Below are 16,875 nucleotides of genomic sequence, written 5' to 3'. Positions count from 1 at the left end.
AAGTGTCTGTTTTTTTATCGCAATTTCGTGCTTTTCCAGTAGCTTTACATAACCAGCTGTCTGATTGTTGGTAGGTAATCCTGACTGAATTTGTCTATTATTTTTTACGGCCTGTATACGTTAATAGTGACACTGAACTTAGCATCTTCTGCGAGCAATGACTATCTTACAAATTTACCACGTGTCTGACGGTCTGGGATCTGATTGGCTAGTTGACACGCATGGCGCTTGACGCTGCGACATTTGAAAAATATGTTGTACAACCCCCTCATCTGTTTTAGCTGGAAAGTTAGCTAGCTAACGCTAGCCAGCTAATTAGCTCACGTTTTTTTATTATTTCACCAATGTCAACGTTTTCTGCAACATAAATACCCAAAGGTTGCATGCTTCTGAGTTCAACTTACCAGCTGTAAATAAATAAATCGAGGTAAGTGGGTCACAATGACTAACATTAGCAGGTATCTTTTCTATTTTACTGACGTTATGTAGCTAGATAAATGTCATTAAATGGAACTTTAGCTAACTGGCCATCGTTACCTAGCTAACTAGAACGGACTGCTATCGTAGACACCGACTGCTGTCATACAGTGTTTGTACAATGTTTAGCGCTAGCTCGTAACGGCTAACGTTATAGTTACTTAAATTATGTCATTTCGAGAGCAGTTTTAACGGTAGCCATTAGCCTAATATGTTAGGGTATACAACGCCAAAGGCTAAATTGCCCTGTATTTACGCACCTTTCCTTACGTTTTTTTATTTCCTGATCGCTTGCCTGGCTTTAAGTTATTTCTTTTAAGTACGGCCATTGTTTCAAGATGCTTCGCTTCTGCTTTTGAATGGAATGTCGTTAACGTGTACCTTTTATTGACAGAAGTTTGGATGACCAGTTTTGGTTCATCAACGCTCCAAAATCACCCTTTCGATTTTGCTGTCTGTCTCGAAAGTAGTCTAACGTTAGCTAAATCGTTTCTCTTTAGGGCTATATGAACAATACGAGCTTTCAGATTGTCACCAACCCCCTCTTATCGTTCTTAATTTTTCCATAAATCTGCTTCGAGAGTCCCAATACAATGTGACATCATCTGTCAGTCATAATAGTCCAAACCATGCCATGACTTTACGCATCCAAAATTCCCTCCCAAAGGCAAAAAAAAAAAAAAAAAACTGCCAGTTGGCTAAGATTCCTGGGGGAACATACCCACAGGCTTTCTAATCCCATAAATTATTGAGAAACAAATGATATTTTCAAGCAATTGTAATGGAGAAGCTAAACTTGGCAACCCTGACTATGCATATCATGCACAGTTCCTCATTTTCTTCTTGTGTGTACCCATGCATGCTCGTTGTCATCAAATGTGATCTCTTTGTTTGCTGTTCCTTAATACCTGTTTGTTGACCCCCTATATATCTCATTCACACTCCCTCGCCCTCCTCTTCTGCATAGCTGCCATTCTCTTCATTGCAGTAAAGGTCTCCCTATGCTCGCCTTGCCTCTTACTCTCAGTCCTCCTCAGATGATACAGAATTCAGCTGTGCTCAGCTTGCTGTCTCTTCCTCACATGTCTCACGCTGCTTTATGCTGGCAGTCCTTCCTCCTCACATCTCGGGAAGCTCCTTGCATGCGTTCCCCACGGCTGCTCATATTTGTTTCACAAACCTTGTTACTGTTTCTCTCTGTCAGTCTGTATCCTCAGTCTGTCATATTGTTATACCCTGTTTGTCTTAAAACGCATCAATGAACATTAAATACTGGTATGGGCTGTAAGTTAGTAAAATGCATTTAAAGTGTTCTTTATTGTTGCTGTCAAGATGAGGTGACGTTGAACCAGCCGCAAATTGGTATTTTTACACTGAAACCTTACCGATTTTATCAGACATGGCACAACGTGTGGCCGTGAGCGAAGTGGGCGGCGGGAGAGCATCAAAACGGACGTCCAGGGTGCGAGTGGCTGTTCGGTTGCGGCCGTACATGGAGGGGCAGGATGAGAAGGGGGAAGGGCCCTGTGTCAGGGGCCTGGGGCCACAGAGCCTGGAGGTCACCAACTGGAGGAACGCCACCGAGACCCTGCAGTACCAGTCAGTCTCCCTCGTGCGCTCTCTGTGCATCTGTGTGTTTGTCTCTTTCCTGTCGGCTCCGTGTTTCTGTTTTTTGCTGCAGGGTACTGTCACTACGTGTCTCTTATTGGCGATGTTAATGTTGAGTTTCCTAATATAGTTGTATATATGCTTGGTGTTATAAATGATGTATCCAGGGAGTACTGAATTTTCTTAGATGTAGGGGATTATTGATTATTGTTGTATGTGTTATTGAAACTTTGCTTGCCGTATTACATATATTGACTGTAACCTTTTGAAAGGTGGAGTGTGTAAATGTAGGTTTTTCAGCTTTGATTCCTCAGGACCAAAGTCTGATGCAGTTAATGTGTCTCTGTCTCTTGCTCGCTCTCCCTCTCTCTCTCTCCACCTTTTCAAGAGCACATAAAAACATCAAATCAGTGTGATTACTGTAAGGTCGATAAATCTCCTAACCCTCAAGGAGTAAACCCATTGAACCCTGATATAAATGAACAAGACTATTGTACATTAAATGTGGATCTATGAGGGAGCATTATTGCCAGTTGTTTTAATAGTATTTGAGCAGTCACCTGTACACAGTGACAATAACAGTTGTAGTATTGGTAAGTACCCTATGTTCTATATGTGCCTGTGTCCTGTTAGATTCGATGTGTTCCATGGAGAACAGAGCACCCAGCAGGAGGTCTTCCTGTCATCTGTGAAGCCCATCCTTCCTCACCTGCTGAATGGACAGAATGCCAGCGTGTTCGCCTACGGCCCCACTGGAGCCGGTACGCCAACTCCTGTGCCTTGGCTTCTCTGCAGCAGTGCCAATGCTCAGTAATATCCAGTCGCTTGGTATTTCCGCAAGTTTCGCTTTGTATCTATGGAAATGCGGTTGTGCCACTGAGTGGGTACATCACAAACCCTGGCCCATCCTCTCCTCCCAGGGAAGACACACACCATGCTAGGCAGTCCGGAGCAGCCGGGTGTAATTCCACGGGCTGTGAGGGAAGTGTTCCATCTGGTGAGAGAGCAGGAGAGAAAGGAGGGAGACTGGGAGTACAGCATTGGGATGTCCTACCTGGAGATCTACAATGAAAAGGTAAACACTTGTGGCAGGATGAATTGGGTGTGAGTGTTACACAAACTGCCTAAAGCACAAGGATCCCATGATACGATTCTCTAGTGGAGATTAGTCCTGAAATTTTACATTTGTTCCATGGAAACAATAGAAGTTGTTCTCACACTGATTTATGTGGGAACCCCAGCAAATTTGTCATTCAGCCCCACCCCGTACTCCCCCAATCAGGTGCTGGACTTGCTGTCGCCAGGCAGTCAGGACCTTCCGATTCGTGAGGACAAGGAGCGGAATATTCTGATCCCGGGGCTGACCTACGTGCCGCTGTCATCCTTTTCCCACTTCCACACTCACTTCATTCCTGCCAGTCTCAACCGAACCACTGCCTCCACCAAGCTGAACCAGCGTTCCAGCCGGAGCCACGCTATCCTGCTGATAAAGGTACACAGATGTGCCCTCAACATAACCTTTGCATGTCCCATTTCCGCTGTGCTAGCCATCCTCTGACAGAAACAGAAGACCCACCTCTTCAGACTGCATCTCAATCCCACTTCAAACACAGCTCAGTGCTGTTGTCTGTGCCTCTTTGTTGTGGCCTGGTTTAATAACTCGATGTAGACTGAGTCCTAATGCCCCCACCCAGGTGGTGAAGTCTCAGCGCGGCCCCCCTCACCGGCAGCTGACGGGGAAGCTGTACCTGGTGGATCTGGCCGGCTCCGAGGACAACCGTCGCACTGGCAACCAGGGCCTGCGGCTGAAGGAGAGTGGCGCCATCAACCTGTCCCTCTTCACCCTCAGCAAGGTGGTGGACTGTCTGAACGCGGGCGCGGGCCGTGTACCCTACAGGGACAGCAAGCTGACCCGCCTGCTGCAGGACTCCCTGGGCGGCTCCGCCCACTCTGTGATGATCACCAACATCGCTCCTGAGTACAAGTACTATTTCGACACCTTCACCGCCCTCAACTTTGCTGCCAAGTCCAAGCTCATCGTCAACAGGCCCTTTGTCAGGGAGTCTGTGTCCAGCAGCGGTGAGGATCATAGACTGCACTCTAGAGGGGATACTGAAACTACTGTACCGTGTAATGAAGTCTATTTGGCAGTAAAATTATCTACACCTCGTCTCTTAAACAAATTCTTCAGTCTCATAGCTCTACATACTTGGATATTGCACTGCCTTCTTGGCTCTGTTTCGTTGCAGCAGCGATGTGCTGACCTCTGACCTCTCTCTCTCTCTCTCTCTCTCTCTCTCTCTCTCTCTCTCTCTCTCTCTCTCTCTCTCTCTCTCTCTCTCTCTCTCTCTCTCAGCACCAGTAAAGAGGCCCAGTGATGAGCAAGCAGCTGCAGGGGCTGGTGAACCCCAGAGGAAACGAGTCAAGGAGGGGCATGGAGAAGAGGAGCAGGAGGGGCTCCCTGCCGGAGCACAGCCACACAGGTTTACACCTCTGCACACACCTCTACAGAAGTGCATGCGTAGTTCTGAACTGGAACAGAGCGCAGATGTACAGCGTTTTATTAGTTGATTGAAATATTTATCATACTACATCCCCTTCCCTCCTGTGTGTTTGTCTGCAAGCATCTTAACAGGTCCTGACCTCAGTGCAGTAGGTGGGGATTTGGTAGCTGGTGCTGATAGGAAGAAGTCTGTCTCCGCAGCTCCCACTGGCTCTCGCTGTGTCAGCTGGGACAGATGAGAGAGACAACACTCACTTCTCCCTCTAAGGCTGTGTGTATATATGCTGCATTATCCTTCTCTTGGCAGCAGCGGTGATGTGTCAACTGTGAATTGACCCTCTCGCTGTGTCAGCAGCACTGATGCACTGTAGTGTCAACTTCATCCATACTTATCCCCTCCCCATCCCTTCACCTCTTCCCCCTCTTAGCCCTGCCGTTTCCACGGTGCTGGACAGGCTGCTGGCCCTGGAGAAGATGATGATGGGATCCCCTGAGAGAGAGAGGCTCAACTTGCTGAAGACGGTCGCCCAGTCCCGCAGAGAGATCCAGGTACAGAACTTGTACAGCCCCTCTTGCCCTGTAGTGACTACACAAAGTCAGTGCTGGAAGGCTCGTTAAAGGTCTTTCCCCATCCAATATAATGGAGTGGTACCTGTATCCCTAGACTGGTCAGTCTACCAAGTCTGGTGGCCTGCTGGCTAAAAGTAACATCCTGTGCTCATGGGATTTGTAAGACAACAGAAAATATTGAAAAATGGTAAGGGGTCAATCAATATAAATATGCTGAAGTTTAATATATCTTTGTATTTAAAACATTTACTCGTCCAGTTGGTCTTTAATCATGGAAGTGACACACAGATTGCCTGAGTACAATGCTTTTTCGGTATTCATTGGTGAGTTACAGCATTATAACCATCCAGTGGAATTTTGATAAATGTTATCCTGTGAAAGAGAGAGGGTGCACACTATGTAAACATGACACCTCCACATTAATTGTCAAATGTTGTGCTTTGAAACGCTAGCACAAAGTGTGTGAAGAGTAAAAATGGATGCCTTGGTAATTTTAGTGTAATATATGTTGATAAGAACAGTTCTACCCTTTTTATATAGACTGTGTAGTGTTCAGTTGGTCAGTATGCTCTTTAATGGTGTGTTAATCTTTGCTCTGCTAGTTGACCAAGCCTCTCTTCCCCTACAGGAGCTTAGAGACAAGCAGCGGGAACTGGAGGCCAAAGCACTGAAATTTGAGAGAGCAGACCAGGACAAGGGGACGCAAGGAGACTCGGTGCTCTGCAAAACGGAGCTCTCCTCACTACACAGGAAGCAGTCCACTGCAGCCCGACCTAAAAAGCAGCAGGCAGTGGTGCCCCCCCTGCAGGGTCAGTCACCCTCACACTCCGTGATGTTGCCAGAGACCTGACACTGCGTTTTACCTTAAAAATCCACAATATGCTAGCCCTTCCTCACATAACCTCACACACAGTCAGATAAGATGTTTAAACTGCTCTGTTCCTGCCCTTTCCATCACAGATTTTTAGCACAGCTGAAACAGATTACACTGCACTGGCGCAGATCCAGTCTCCATCTGGATGCACAGACTCAATTGAGCCTGCAACATCTGCTGGCTTTTTTTTTTTATTAATCTGCTTTACGGCCCCCCCCCCTTGCACTCTGCTTTAGTGTGAGACTGCAGTGCTGCATATCCATATGCCTCTCACTGTGTGGTAAGGTCTAATGCAGACGAGGCACCTGCAGACAAAACTCCATGTTCAGGGTTTTACTTACGGCACACAGAGGAGTTACTCACTCTCCGTTTACCCTGTCTGTGTAGGGCAGCGCGCATACAGTATGTGAACAGTCTCTCTCTTCTGTCTCTCTCTGGCAGTGTCCCAAGTGCAGCCTCTCCAGCAATGTGCTGTACTGTGTAAGCCTTCACTCTGTTCCAGCAACAAGCAACATGGCCCGGTCAGTGATACATGTGTATTCATCCCAGTCAAGACTGTATGAGCTGTAGATAAGTTTTACATTGAGTGGGTCTGCCTAATTAGTAGTAGGTCGTATTTGACACCTGCTTCTTTTAGTGAACACGACATATGTGTCCAAACTGTATATGGGCATGTGTCCAAACTGTATATTTGTGATGGAAGAGAGCTTGCTGCATCTAAAGTTGGATCTGACTTGTGATAATGTTTTTTTTTTCCCCCTCCCTTTAAATTTATCTATATTATATCTAATATAGATATAGATAATATCTAATTATGGATGTTGTATGGATGCCCCTCCCTTTCTCTTTCTTCCGCATACTCCTTTACCAGGTACTGAAGGGTAAAGAGAATAACAAGGCTGAAGACTCATGTATCTCTAATGACTGGGAGTCCCGATTAGACCGGTCTGTGTTACAGCAGTCACAGCAGAAGATTTTGGAGATTCTCAACTCTGGTACCCTGAAAAACCTGAAGACATTGCAGCTCGTCGGAGACAAGACAGCCAAGCTAATCCTTGGGTGGAGAGAGATCAATGGCCCCTTCCAACAGGTAATACTGAGAGAAAGGAAAAATGCCGCACGTACACAGACTCAACACAACATTGTATTCACACTGAGGCCTGACACCAAGTTGTTGAGACTATTACATTATCTTTATGTTATGCACTCTTAATGTCTCTGCCAGGTGGAGGACTTGCAGAAGGTAGAGGGAATCACAGCGAAACGTTTCTCCTCCTTTATCAAGGTAAGATGGCGAAGCCGCAGGTAATCAAGCTTAGCATTGTAAGTGTTTGCAATGAGAAATGTACAGTATAGTCTAGATGAGTGCCTGCAGTTTAACAATGGAGTCTTTGAGATTATTTGTCTGACTTTCTCATTTCTCATTCACAGGCTAACATCTTGGGCACAATAGGGAGATGAATTGCCAAAGTGTGTGTATCTTTCTTTGTTTAACTGAATGTATGTCTCAGTGTATCTGTGTTTATTTGTGTGTGTGTGACTTTGTAGATCACATCTTTGTTCTGGGGCTTACACCCATATCAACCTCCAGTCTCCTGCACTGAGAATGGTGTCAGTGTGCCCTCTTTGGGGGGTTACAGTGTGTCTGCTGTGTAATGTATGGAGAACAGCTGTCTCGTTGCTATTGTGCCTTTAATATATCTAATTAAACCATGGTTACACTATTTATTTTGGTTTGTATGGTTTGTTCTTGAGACCTGTGTGTGTGTGTGTTTACACTGTGGGTGTTCTCTGCTGTCTGTTTTACCATGTAAGTGGGAACAGCGCAGGCAGTGAATGCAGACATATGATGTGTATATACATATGATATTGTAACAGGCTGAAAGATCCTCAAACAGCAGGTCTATATTAATGACTTCCCTAAAGTTCCATAAAAGTGTGTGCCCTAATCTCTATTGGGGTAGCTGGTCGCCATATTTCATTACACCATCTGTGACAAGGATCACTACTGGGTAGTTATGCCTGTATTTTGGTTTATCTTGGTGTGTCTTATTTCAAAAAATCTTGGATTAAAAATATTCTAATCAAGGACGTGTTCTGTTTAAATCCTATTTAAATTTCTATTTCGTAAGATGAAATATTTAACAGAATATTCTAGTTTCTTCTATCACCAAGACATGAAAAAGACAGCTGTTCAGGCCATGTGGCGCATGTAGTGACTGAGACTGTCCACCTGGTGGCGTAAGAACATCACTTCAGAACCATAACGCCCATACTGGCTATCGATGTGGTGTCAAGGACTGCAGCGCCTCATGAAAATGAAAGCGAATAAAACAGATTATATTTCCATATGAGTGGTACTCTTCTGAAGATGGCAAATGAATGGGTCAACGAGGACCAGTCTCATTTGCACTAGCGCGCGTAGTACATAGAGAAGTTATTACCATGACAAACACATGGGCTGAAACAGATTGCACCTAACGGACGAGTAGTTTTACATGCTGATTAATGGAAACAAACAGTCCGGGGAAACTAAGGTGGCCGATTAGCGTGCTAATTGTAGCCATATGTGCGCAATCACAAAAGACAAGTTGGAAAAAAAAAGGGGGGGGGGGAACCCGTGCAGCAACTACCCACACCTACCAAATTAGTTTCATTCCTTCCCTAAGATATACCCCCACCCCTACCCCTCCCTTTCTCTTTCTCCTCTACCCGGCTTGCGTTTCTATCACACCCTTCGCGAAGGGAGGTGGAAAATGCGAGACAGGGAGTAGCTAGCTGGAAAGCGCTATCATACATCTTCACATTATTTTTTATAAAAAGATTTCGTGAATTAAGAAAAACCTAGAGCGGATGTACAGCGGTTTTACTCTCTCACATAGTAGGTTTATTAGCTGCCTATTAAAGTGCCATCTTTATCCGATCATCACGCTGTCTTCTGTCAGACGTCTTTGAAGCATTTTGATTTTTAAATATACTTTATGAAACGGAAATTATGGCAAACCCAATGACTGTACTATTGCGTGCGGTATAAGGTGGGTTAATATTTCTGTTATAGTATTTTATTCATTAGCTTTTGGTTAGAAATACGTGCATGTTTCAGTTGTGGGTGTGTTGCTGCATCAGTGTGGAAGGATGGATATACGCTTTGTGCGAGAAAAATCTCGGTAAATCTGCATGTACGCATTAGAGGAACGTCTACATATATGCGTTCTATTTCATCATGTAAATGCTTTGAAAGGCGTTGTTTCGTTTAATTAGATGCTTGAATGAGTTTGGAACACAGTATGCACATATACATTTCATTTAACACTACCATGGATCGTAACATAGGTTGGGGCAGAATGAACACGCACACACACATTCTAACTGTATACATTATCCAAAAGGCTGTGAGAAATACTGGTAAGCGTGCAGCACCCTCCTTTGGTCATCTCACTTGTCCTGTTTTTCTATTTTTTTATTCTCTTGACACCCTCACCCAGTAGCTTTATTTTTATTTATTTATTTTTTTACATAGGTCCCTCTCAGAATTTGTGCCAGTATCCATTTAGTGCAATATCACAATGAACAAGTTTAAATCACTGAAAATTGCACAGACATGAATACAGTTGAGCTCTCATTTTCTTGGGTGGTCAAAGCTGTTTGCAATTGCAGTGAAGAGAGAGGGAGTGAGAGCTGTATTTCTGTATTTGTAACCACAAAGTTATGGGGTTGAGTCTGGGATGTATGATGGAAGAATTCTGTCATTGTTTGAGCCATGAAAGAATGGAAAAGGGGGGTATATCAGCAAAGCCTCCATGCTTGGTAATTTATTTGACTAAATGGATCATGAAATAGGCAACTTTCCTCTATATATTTTTTTCTCGCCTTTTTATAGAGATAAAAAGAAGAGCGGAGGAGCAGAGACAGCAGCTTCTGTTTTCGTCATGGCTGTGAACACCAACAGTACACAGCCTCCCTTGACACCCAGTGCCGTTCCCACCGTGCTGGAGGAGGAACAGCAGCAACTGGAGCAATCTGCAAACCTGCCGCAAGAGGAGTCCAGCCCTGCCCCTGACGCCACGCAGCCGGCCAAAGATGAGCAGCAGGCCCCTCAGCCTCCGGCGTGCCCTGCCCCTGACGCCCCCTCTCAGGAGGAGACCCTGCCCAGCGACCACCTGGTCGTGGTCAACGAGAAAACGGAGACATGTAAAGACGCTCCGAGACAGATTTTGCAGATTTGCCCACTTTCGTTTGGTCCATACATCACTCACCCCACAATCTGTTGTCTGCTTATTTATTTATTTATTGTTACAGTGATTTATGTCTGTCTTTATTAATGTCCCTGTCTCTCTGTCAATTTCCTGGAGTGTCTGCTCCAGTCGTTCAGTCAGCGTGTGGGTGATTTACCAACACCTCTCTGTCCCTCTGCTCTGCAGACAACGGTGTTTACTCAGGCCCAGTTGACTCTCCTCCATCTTCTATCTCCTCTCCTCCCCGGAGCCAGCATGCCAAATCCCACTCCCACGCCCACGCCCACTTCGCCAACGGCAAGGCGAGGGTGGGTAGCCGGTCTGGGTCGCTCGGTCACGTGACGGCGTCGCCGCGCCCTTCTCTGTCTCGCCAGCTCAGCACGGCCACCGAGGGGCTCAATGAATCGGGCAAGCCTCGGGACTACCTAATCCTGGCCATTCTCTCCTGCTTCTGCCCCATGTGGCCTATTAATATCGTGGGATTAACCTTCTCCCTGATGGTGAGTGAAGTGTTGGTGCGGGATCGTCTGTATGCTGTGATCTCGGTGCACGCGCTGAACTGTGTTGGCCTGTGAACAGACCTCTTCATCGAGTCCTTCTCCCTGTCCCTGTCCCGCCCAGTCCCGCAACAGCCTACAGCAGGGCAATGTGGATGGAGCCAGGCGCCTCGGACGCGTCTCCAAGATGCTGTCTGTCTTCTCGGTGGTGGGCGGGATCATCATCATCGTTGCCTGCATCGTCATCAACTGGGGCCGTGAGTTTCCACTATTTATGATGAGGGTGATGCTGGCCTTACATAAAGATGCTTAATGTGTGTGGGTCCCGTAGTGCTTGCATACCTGTGGATATGGGTACACAGTAGGCTGCTGAATGACTTGCTTTTGTTCTGTCATACTTCCATAGTAAGATGCAGGAGGGTCTATTCCTTAATTAACACCTATTTCTGTTTTTTTTTCCTCAGTTATATTAAAGTCCTGATCAGGAAGTGTTGACAAACAGCCATTTTCCCATGGGATCTGACACTATTCCATCATATTCTCTCTACTGTTCTCTGTGGTATTCTACAATTCTAATCTGCAATTGAAAAACTCTTGTCCTCATCAAGTGTGGATGTTCAAAAATGGAGAGAAATGGTCACTGCAGTTGCAGTTGATCGGTCCAACACAAGTAATTCATTCAATATCCAAGTAGCAGGTGATGTAAATACCACTGATCATGATCTTCTCAAGAGAAAAAAAAATACTGGATTTTTTTTTTCATGGTCAGATTTCATGTCTGCAAAATGTCTGCAAGGCCATCCATTATCACACAGTAACTTGTTGCTTTGGAGAAGGAATTTCAAAATATGCTCCCTGTGCCAAAATCAGTGTGGAACAAGTTTGATGGCATGAAAGGACATGAAGGAAGGGGCACATTGCCAATTTACTACAAAGAATGTTAGATGAAAAAGGAAGAAACTAAACGAGGTGCCAGAAAATGAAGACATGTTGTTGTAAATGGGGAAAAAAGACATCTGGAAATGGGGTGCTGGACTCCCCTAACAGTGGTGTGTCCTGTCCCATATTATGTTGGGCTTTACAGCATACTGGGGTTGGTCATTTTAAGAATATCAGTATATCTTCTCAGCATCATAGGCCTCTTTTGGTGGTACAGACATCTGAACGTGTTTAGTTTGTAACATTGAAGGCTTTCGTGTGCAAGTTTACATTGGCTGCGCTGAGGGAACAAGATGTGTTTGCATGATTTTTGATAATGGGGTGGAGCTGTGGTTTCTCCATCTGCAGCATTTAGGCATCTAAGAGTGGCAGGGTGAGAAAAAGGTGCACAGCGAGGTGGCAGAGAGGTTTCTACACGCAGGAGCACAGAGACAGATGGTGTCAAAGAATTGTTCGCACTCAAAAGCCCCTTCACGCTTGTTTCGAAAGTAAATATGGGGAGAGTATTATTCATTAAAATAGCTGAATTTCAAAGTGATGTATATATACATTTATACATCACTATTAAATAAGGAGTATCAAAGTGAATAAACTTTCTTGATATTTACACAGTTGTATCTTAAGACATAGCTGAACATAATTTGTTTAAAAGACAAAAGTAACTTCATTTTTCAACTGCATAACACATATGGTTTTAAAGAACACTATAGTAAATATATGTAATTGTTCCAGATTCCCCTAGTTTTGTTCAGATTTTCATGAAAATACTGTATAACAGTTAATTTACAATATTAAACAAAGTAGTGTTGTGTATTATCGGAGCTGCATTTTCCTAACACCTTTTTTGCCGAACCTGGCGTTTGGGGCATTTTTGTTACATAAAGTGCTCAATTACATAGTAATAAATGCACACATAATAATACATACATAGTGTATATTCTCCTTTGAATGTGTTGCAGAGCATCACCATAAAACTGTTTTTTTCTTCTGTAAGGGTGGGTGTTGCATCCACACCTTTGTCTGCAATAAGCCCAAATTCAGTTCAAATCCCTGTGACTAGAAAATAACAATTGAATATTGAAATTGAGTATATGAAATATATTCAGTCAATTGAACATATGAAATTACTAGCCTTCTTTTTTATCACCTGTAACATGTTATGGTGCTAGTTATTCACTTCATTTTGACCTGTGCCCAGTTTTCAGTGATGAAGAGCTTTCATGGTGTTGGACACAGGCAGATCTCCAATGCTGTGCCAAATTTTGGGCTCAGGCTAATGTGGAATGGCAGTTAAACGGTTAACTATCTGAACCCTGTTTCCTTCACTGGCACCTTTGCTAAACCACGTTGGCTGTGCCCCTTACCAGCATTGAAAAGAGGACATGGAGGTTTGCATCTCTTTGCAGTGCTCAGTGCAGAATGTAAAACCATTTTGTGTACAAAGCTTTTTCTATGAAAGGTTCGGGTATGTTTATCTGTGGAGATATGTGAAAGCTGGCAGATACAGAGTGAGGAGTGTTGTTTCTTACCCGTATGGCTCTCACAGTGAAATTGCTGCATGCCTTCTCTTTAATGATGTGCAAAACTGCATACCTGTGAATGATGACTTGTTTAGGCTCCTTTGCTGCAGTGCAAAAATATGTAACCTGCTTGCATTATCTGTTATGCACAGTCATTTATATACACATGCACATGAGTGTATTATCACAGTGATCATTACTATAAAGTTGACTGTTATTATAAAACCTTTCTGTGCTTTTATGGAAATATTAGTACTACTGCTGTATACTATCCAAATGAATCTATCTCTGAGAGAGCTGGTGCTGTATCAGCTCCTTTATGATTTGCATTTTTATTTTCCCTTTGAAAAGAAGTTATGTTATTTTAACAAGGGAGTGGTGCTGTATACTCGCAGTTGCCAACAATTGCAATTACACGTGCAATTACCAACACAGCACACATTTACCATGTATATTTCTGATTGCCTTTCATTATTATTTTGCTGGTAAAATGTAAGAATTCATAGAAAATGGAAAATGAACCCAACAGCATGTTTATATGTAATTATTGAATATATACATATATTTCTATACTGTAACTATCTTAAGTTGAATATGGCTGCAAGTAATTTGATGTGAAAATATATTATAGAATGTAATAACTGCATATTCTGTGCCATGTCCTTCAGTGCCAGCACAAAGGTTCACCTTCATTCTTGTGTCTATTTATATCTTTGTCTATCCTTAATTCTGCCTCTGTTTTGATTGATTTGTTCAGCTACTTCCTTGTCCTGTGTGCCAAGTTTGTAGTTTTCAGCTGCAAATATTAATTTAATCTTCAATACCTTCAGTATTTCATTCTTATTTAATAATGTTTCAGCCATTTCTATCCGTATTGTTAATTGTAATGGAGGGGGAGGTAACGTTTTTGAACACTGAACATGTAAGGAGAAAATTTGTCATTTGCAAGTGTAATTCTTATTATGTTTTGCCATTGTTTTGAAATGATTTATTGTTTTTGTAGAATGCATGACCTGATATATTGCTTCAGTAAAGAAAAAGAAATCTATGTAAAACAAACATTAGAATATACTGCATATTGATTATGAATATTTTCAAGGTGCATTGCCAATAAATACTCATTTAATGGGTGTTGGAATCAATATTCCTCTTCATGTTAGTGTTTTTCTTTCATTTCTGTCAACCGCTGTAGTAATGCACATGTGCTTGTGAGGTGGCGCGTCTGTGCTATTGTCTGGTGGTCTGAATTTGTGTTTTGGTTGCCAGGGAAACAGTAGACAGGGAGAAAGAGAAAAATGGAGAACCCTGTACTGAGGGAAAAATACTGACGTTAATGTGGAAAAAAGGCTATTTAATTTAAAATTTCAAAGCACATTAATAATTGAAACATTCTGCCACCAGTCCAGGGAGAGGCAAAAGAGAGACAATGGTAAAAAGTGGAATGCATAGGATCAGAAAAAAGGGAAGTGGGATGCGTGTGTGTGTAAATTGGAAGAGAGAGAGAGAGAGAGAGAGAGAGAGAGAGAGGGTGGGGAAGGATGCTGAATGGATGGAAAGAGGGAGAAAAGACAGGCTGGTATGGTGTAGCACACAAACATTCTGGCAGGCTGTGTTAAGGCATCTTTATACCACAGCTGAGAGATTCCCACAGGCTCTGCTCTGCACAGGAAAAAACAGGGATGGCTATAGGCATAGAAAAAGTGGGAGAGTGAGAGGGGAAAACATCCATGGAAGGAAAAAGGAAATCCACATGACAGAAAGATTATTTTGAAAGGGATTAATATTCAATCAGTAAGTAACCAAATATTAATGTAAGCATGTATGTGTACGTTTGTATGTATATTACACATACCTACTTATGCACATACATAAACTACACTTCTCGCTAGGACTGCATTAAATGTTAAATCCAAATTAAATTGGAAAATTATTTTGTTTATCGTAAATCTCTGCCTTGAATCGTGCACAGATGTAAATATGACTTCAGAGGTGCGCGGTATAACGGTGTAGTATGTAGGACACAGTATTTTAGTTTTGAAAGATATTTTTCATCGTGGTTTAATTAACAAGAGTGAAAATGATCTGGTCGAGCTCAGAGGAGAGAGGAGCCAATTTCTGTTGCAGAGTCACTGTGGTGGTCTCAGAGGCAACGCAGTGTACTGCAGCAGAGAGACAGGGTTCTAGGCTCCTGATTGGGGCTGGAGGATTGCGCTTGTAGTTCTAATTAGGGACAGAAGTGCGTGTACATGATGGGTTGGGAAGGGGGGGTGGAGGCAGGCGCAGCTACTGTACCCTGGAGCAAGGCTCAGTACAGCACAGCACACCACACCCCACAGCAGCACTTAAAACCCCTTATCTTTAATGCCCGTGTTCAAAATAGGCATATAGCAAGGTATAACAACTGCAGCCTAAACCCTGCCCAGAGACCCTCCCGCCTTTGAACAGGCCCCCTCCCTCGATTAAACATGAAAAAATTGCAGCTATAGTTGTATTATTATGGCTATAGTAAGAAAGCATAATATTAGAGCTTAAGTAATACTGCGGGTGTCAACAATATTACTCGTCCTGTTGGTGGGAAAGCTCGGCTGATACCAGATTCAGTCTCATTAGTAGGTGAAAATTTATGAGTGCAGTCTAATGCTGCCACTATTAAGAGCGTGACACTTCAAGACTATCTTGTGAAAAACCCTCTGTAGTCAGAGCTCAGATAAATGCTGAAACTCCACTTGTAGCATATAGAATACAGTTCTAACTCACAGAGGTCTGACACAATGAGATTAGGAGTAATGGCTTGCTTTGAGAGTCTCAGACAAAAGGTGTAACAGCTTTCTACTCTAACACAGTTTAATGCTCTTTCAGCCTCAGTACATTTATCATGGAGGTTTGTGCCTTTAAATAGCATATATACATCTTTCTAATGGATATAAATCAAGGACTGACTGGTTGTTGGTATTGATAAACCTGTAAATCTGTCTGCACAACTAATATATTGCTAACTGATCAGTTCTCATCCAACAGAGCTGTTTGAAAAGAAATAGGTCAGTTCCTTGTACAAAGGGTGAATTGGGAAACACTGTAAATTGTAATTTTTTCATTATTATGTAAATAAGCACATTATAACACTGATGGCCTTATGCACCTTCTTTTTATGAATAAAATGTTGGAAGTTTCATCTTTTTTCTCAAATATTTTTGCAGGTTCATTTATTACCATATAGGGTCTGTTGTAATAGAGGAAAAATATGCTTACATAGACTAACAGAAAAGTATATTCTCAGTGTGTTTGCTATTCTGTATGGCATGATAGTAGCCCTCTTTCTATGTATAACTTCTTAGTGCAGTCTTTATATACTGCTGTCAAGCTGTCCAGCATCATGTATGTGTGTCAGTGCGTACATTCTCTCCCTGCACATCTCTGGCCTTCTCCCGTGTTCCTCAAAAAAATCATTCAGAGCCACTGTGAGGTGCAAAAGAGAACGAATCAGAGATTGAAAAGCACAATTAATTATGAAAAGAGGGGGTTAATTAGCAATTCTATTCTAACTATAGAATAATTGGATTTAATCAAATTTGTCAAGAAAGGCATTTCTAAAACAATATATATCTCAGTGCTGAGATGGGCAACATAAGCTACATATATTTTCCCACAGGTC

General features: G+C 43.1%; 2 protein-coding genes across 2 annotated transcripts; both read left to right on the top strand.

Moving 5' to 3' along the window:
• The first annotated feature begins 316 nt into the window (after positions 1-316).
• Positions 317-7,493, top strand: LOC118794305 (kinesin-like protein KIF22). Its single transcript, XM_036552535.1, has 13 exons — positions 317-427; positions 1,875-2,076; positions 2,719-2,846; positions 3,006-3,160; positions 3,368-3,577; positions 3,780-4,164; positions 4,442-4,543; positions 4,998-5,137; positions 5,787-5,967; positions 6,474-6,553; positions 6,904-7,122; positions 7,258-7,317; positions 7,464-7,493. Exons 2-13 carry the CDS (start codon positions 1,877-1,879, stop codon positions 7,491-7,493), a joined length of 1,890 nt encoding a protein of 629 aa, XP_036408428.1. The 5' UTR covers positions 317-427; positions 1,875-1,876.
• A 1,266-nt stretch (positions 7,494-8,759) lies between these two features.
• On the top strand, positions 8,760-12,199 carry LOC118794322 (proline-rich transmembrane protein 2). Its single transcript, XM_036552554.1, has 5 exons — positions 8,760-9,067; positions 9,913-10,223; positions 10,454-10,767; positions 10,889-11,021; positions 11,229-12,199. The coding sequence occupies exons 2-5, from the start codon at positions 9,962-9,964 to the stop codon at positions 11,243-11,245; spliced, it is 726 nt and encodes a 241-aa protein (XP_036408447.1). The 5' UTR covers positions 8,760-9,067; positions 9,913-9,961; the 3' UTR covers positions 11,246-12,199.
• The last annotated feature ends 4,676 nt before the right edge of the window (positions 12,200-16,875 follow it).

Source organism: Megalops cyprinoides, chromosome 19, assembly GCF_013368585.1.
Source record: "Megalops cyprinoides isolate fMegCyp1 chromosome 19, fMegCyp1.pri, whole genome shotgun sequence".
Taxonomy (NCBI): Eukaryota; Metazoa; Chordata; class Actinopteri; order Elopiformes; family Megalopidae; genus Megalops; species Megalops cyprinoides.
Note: the sequence above shows the minus strand (reverse complement) of the source record. Positions and strands in the feature narration are given on the sequence as shown.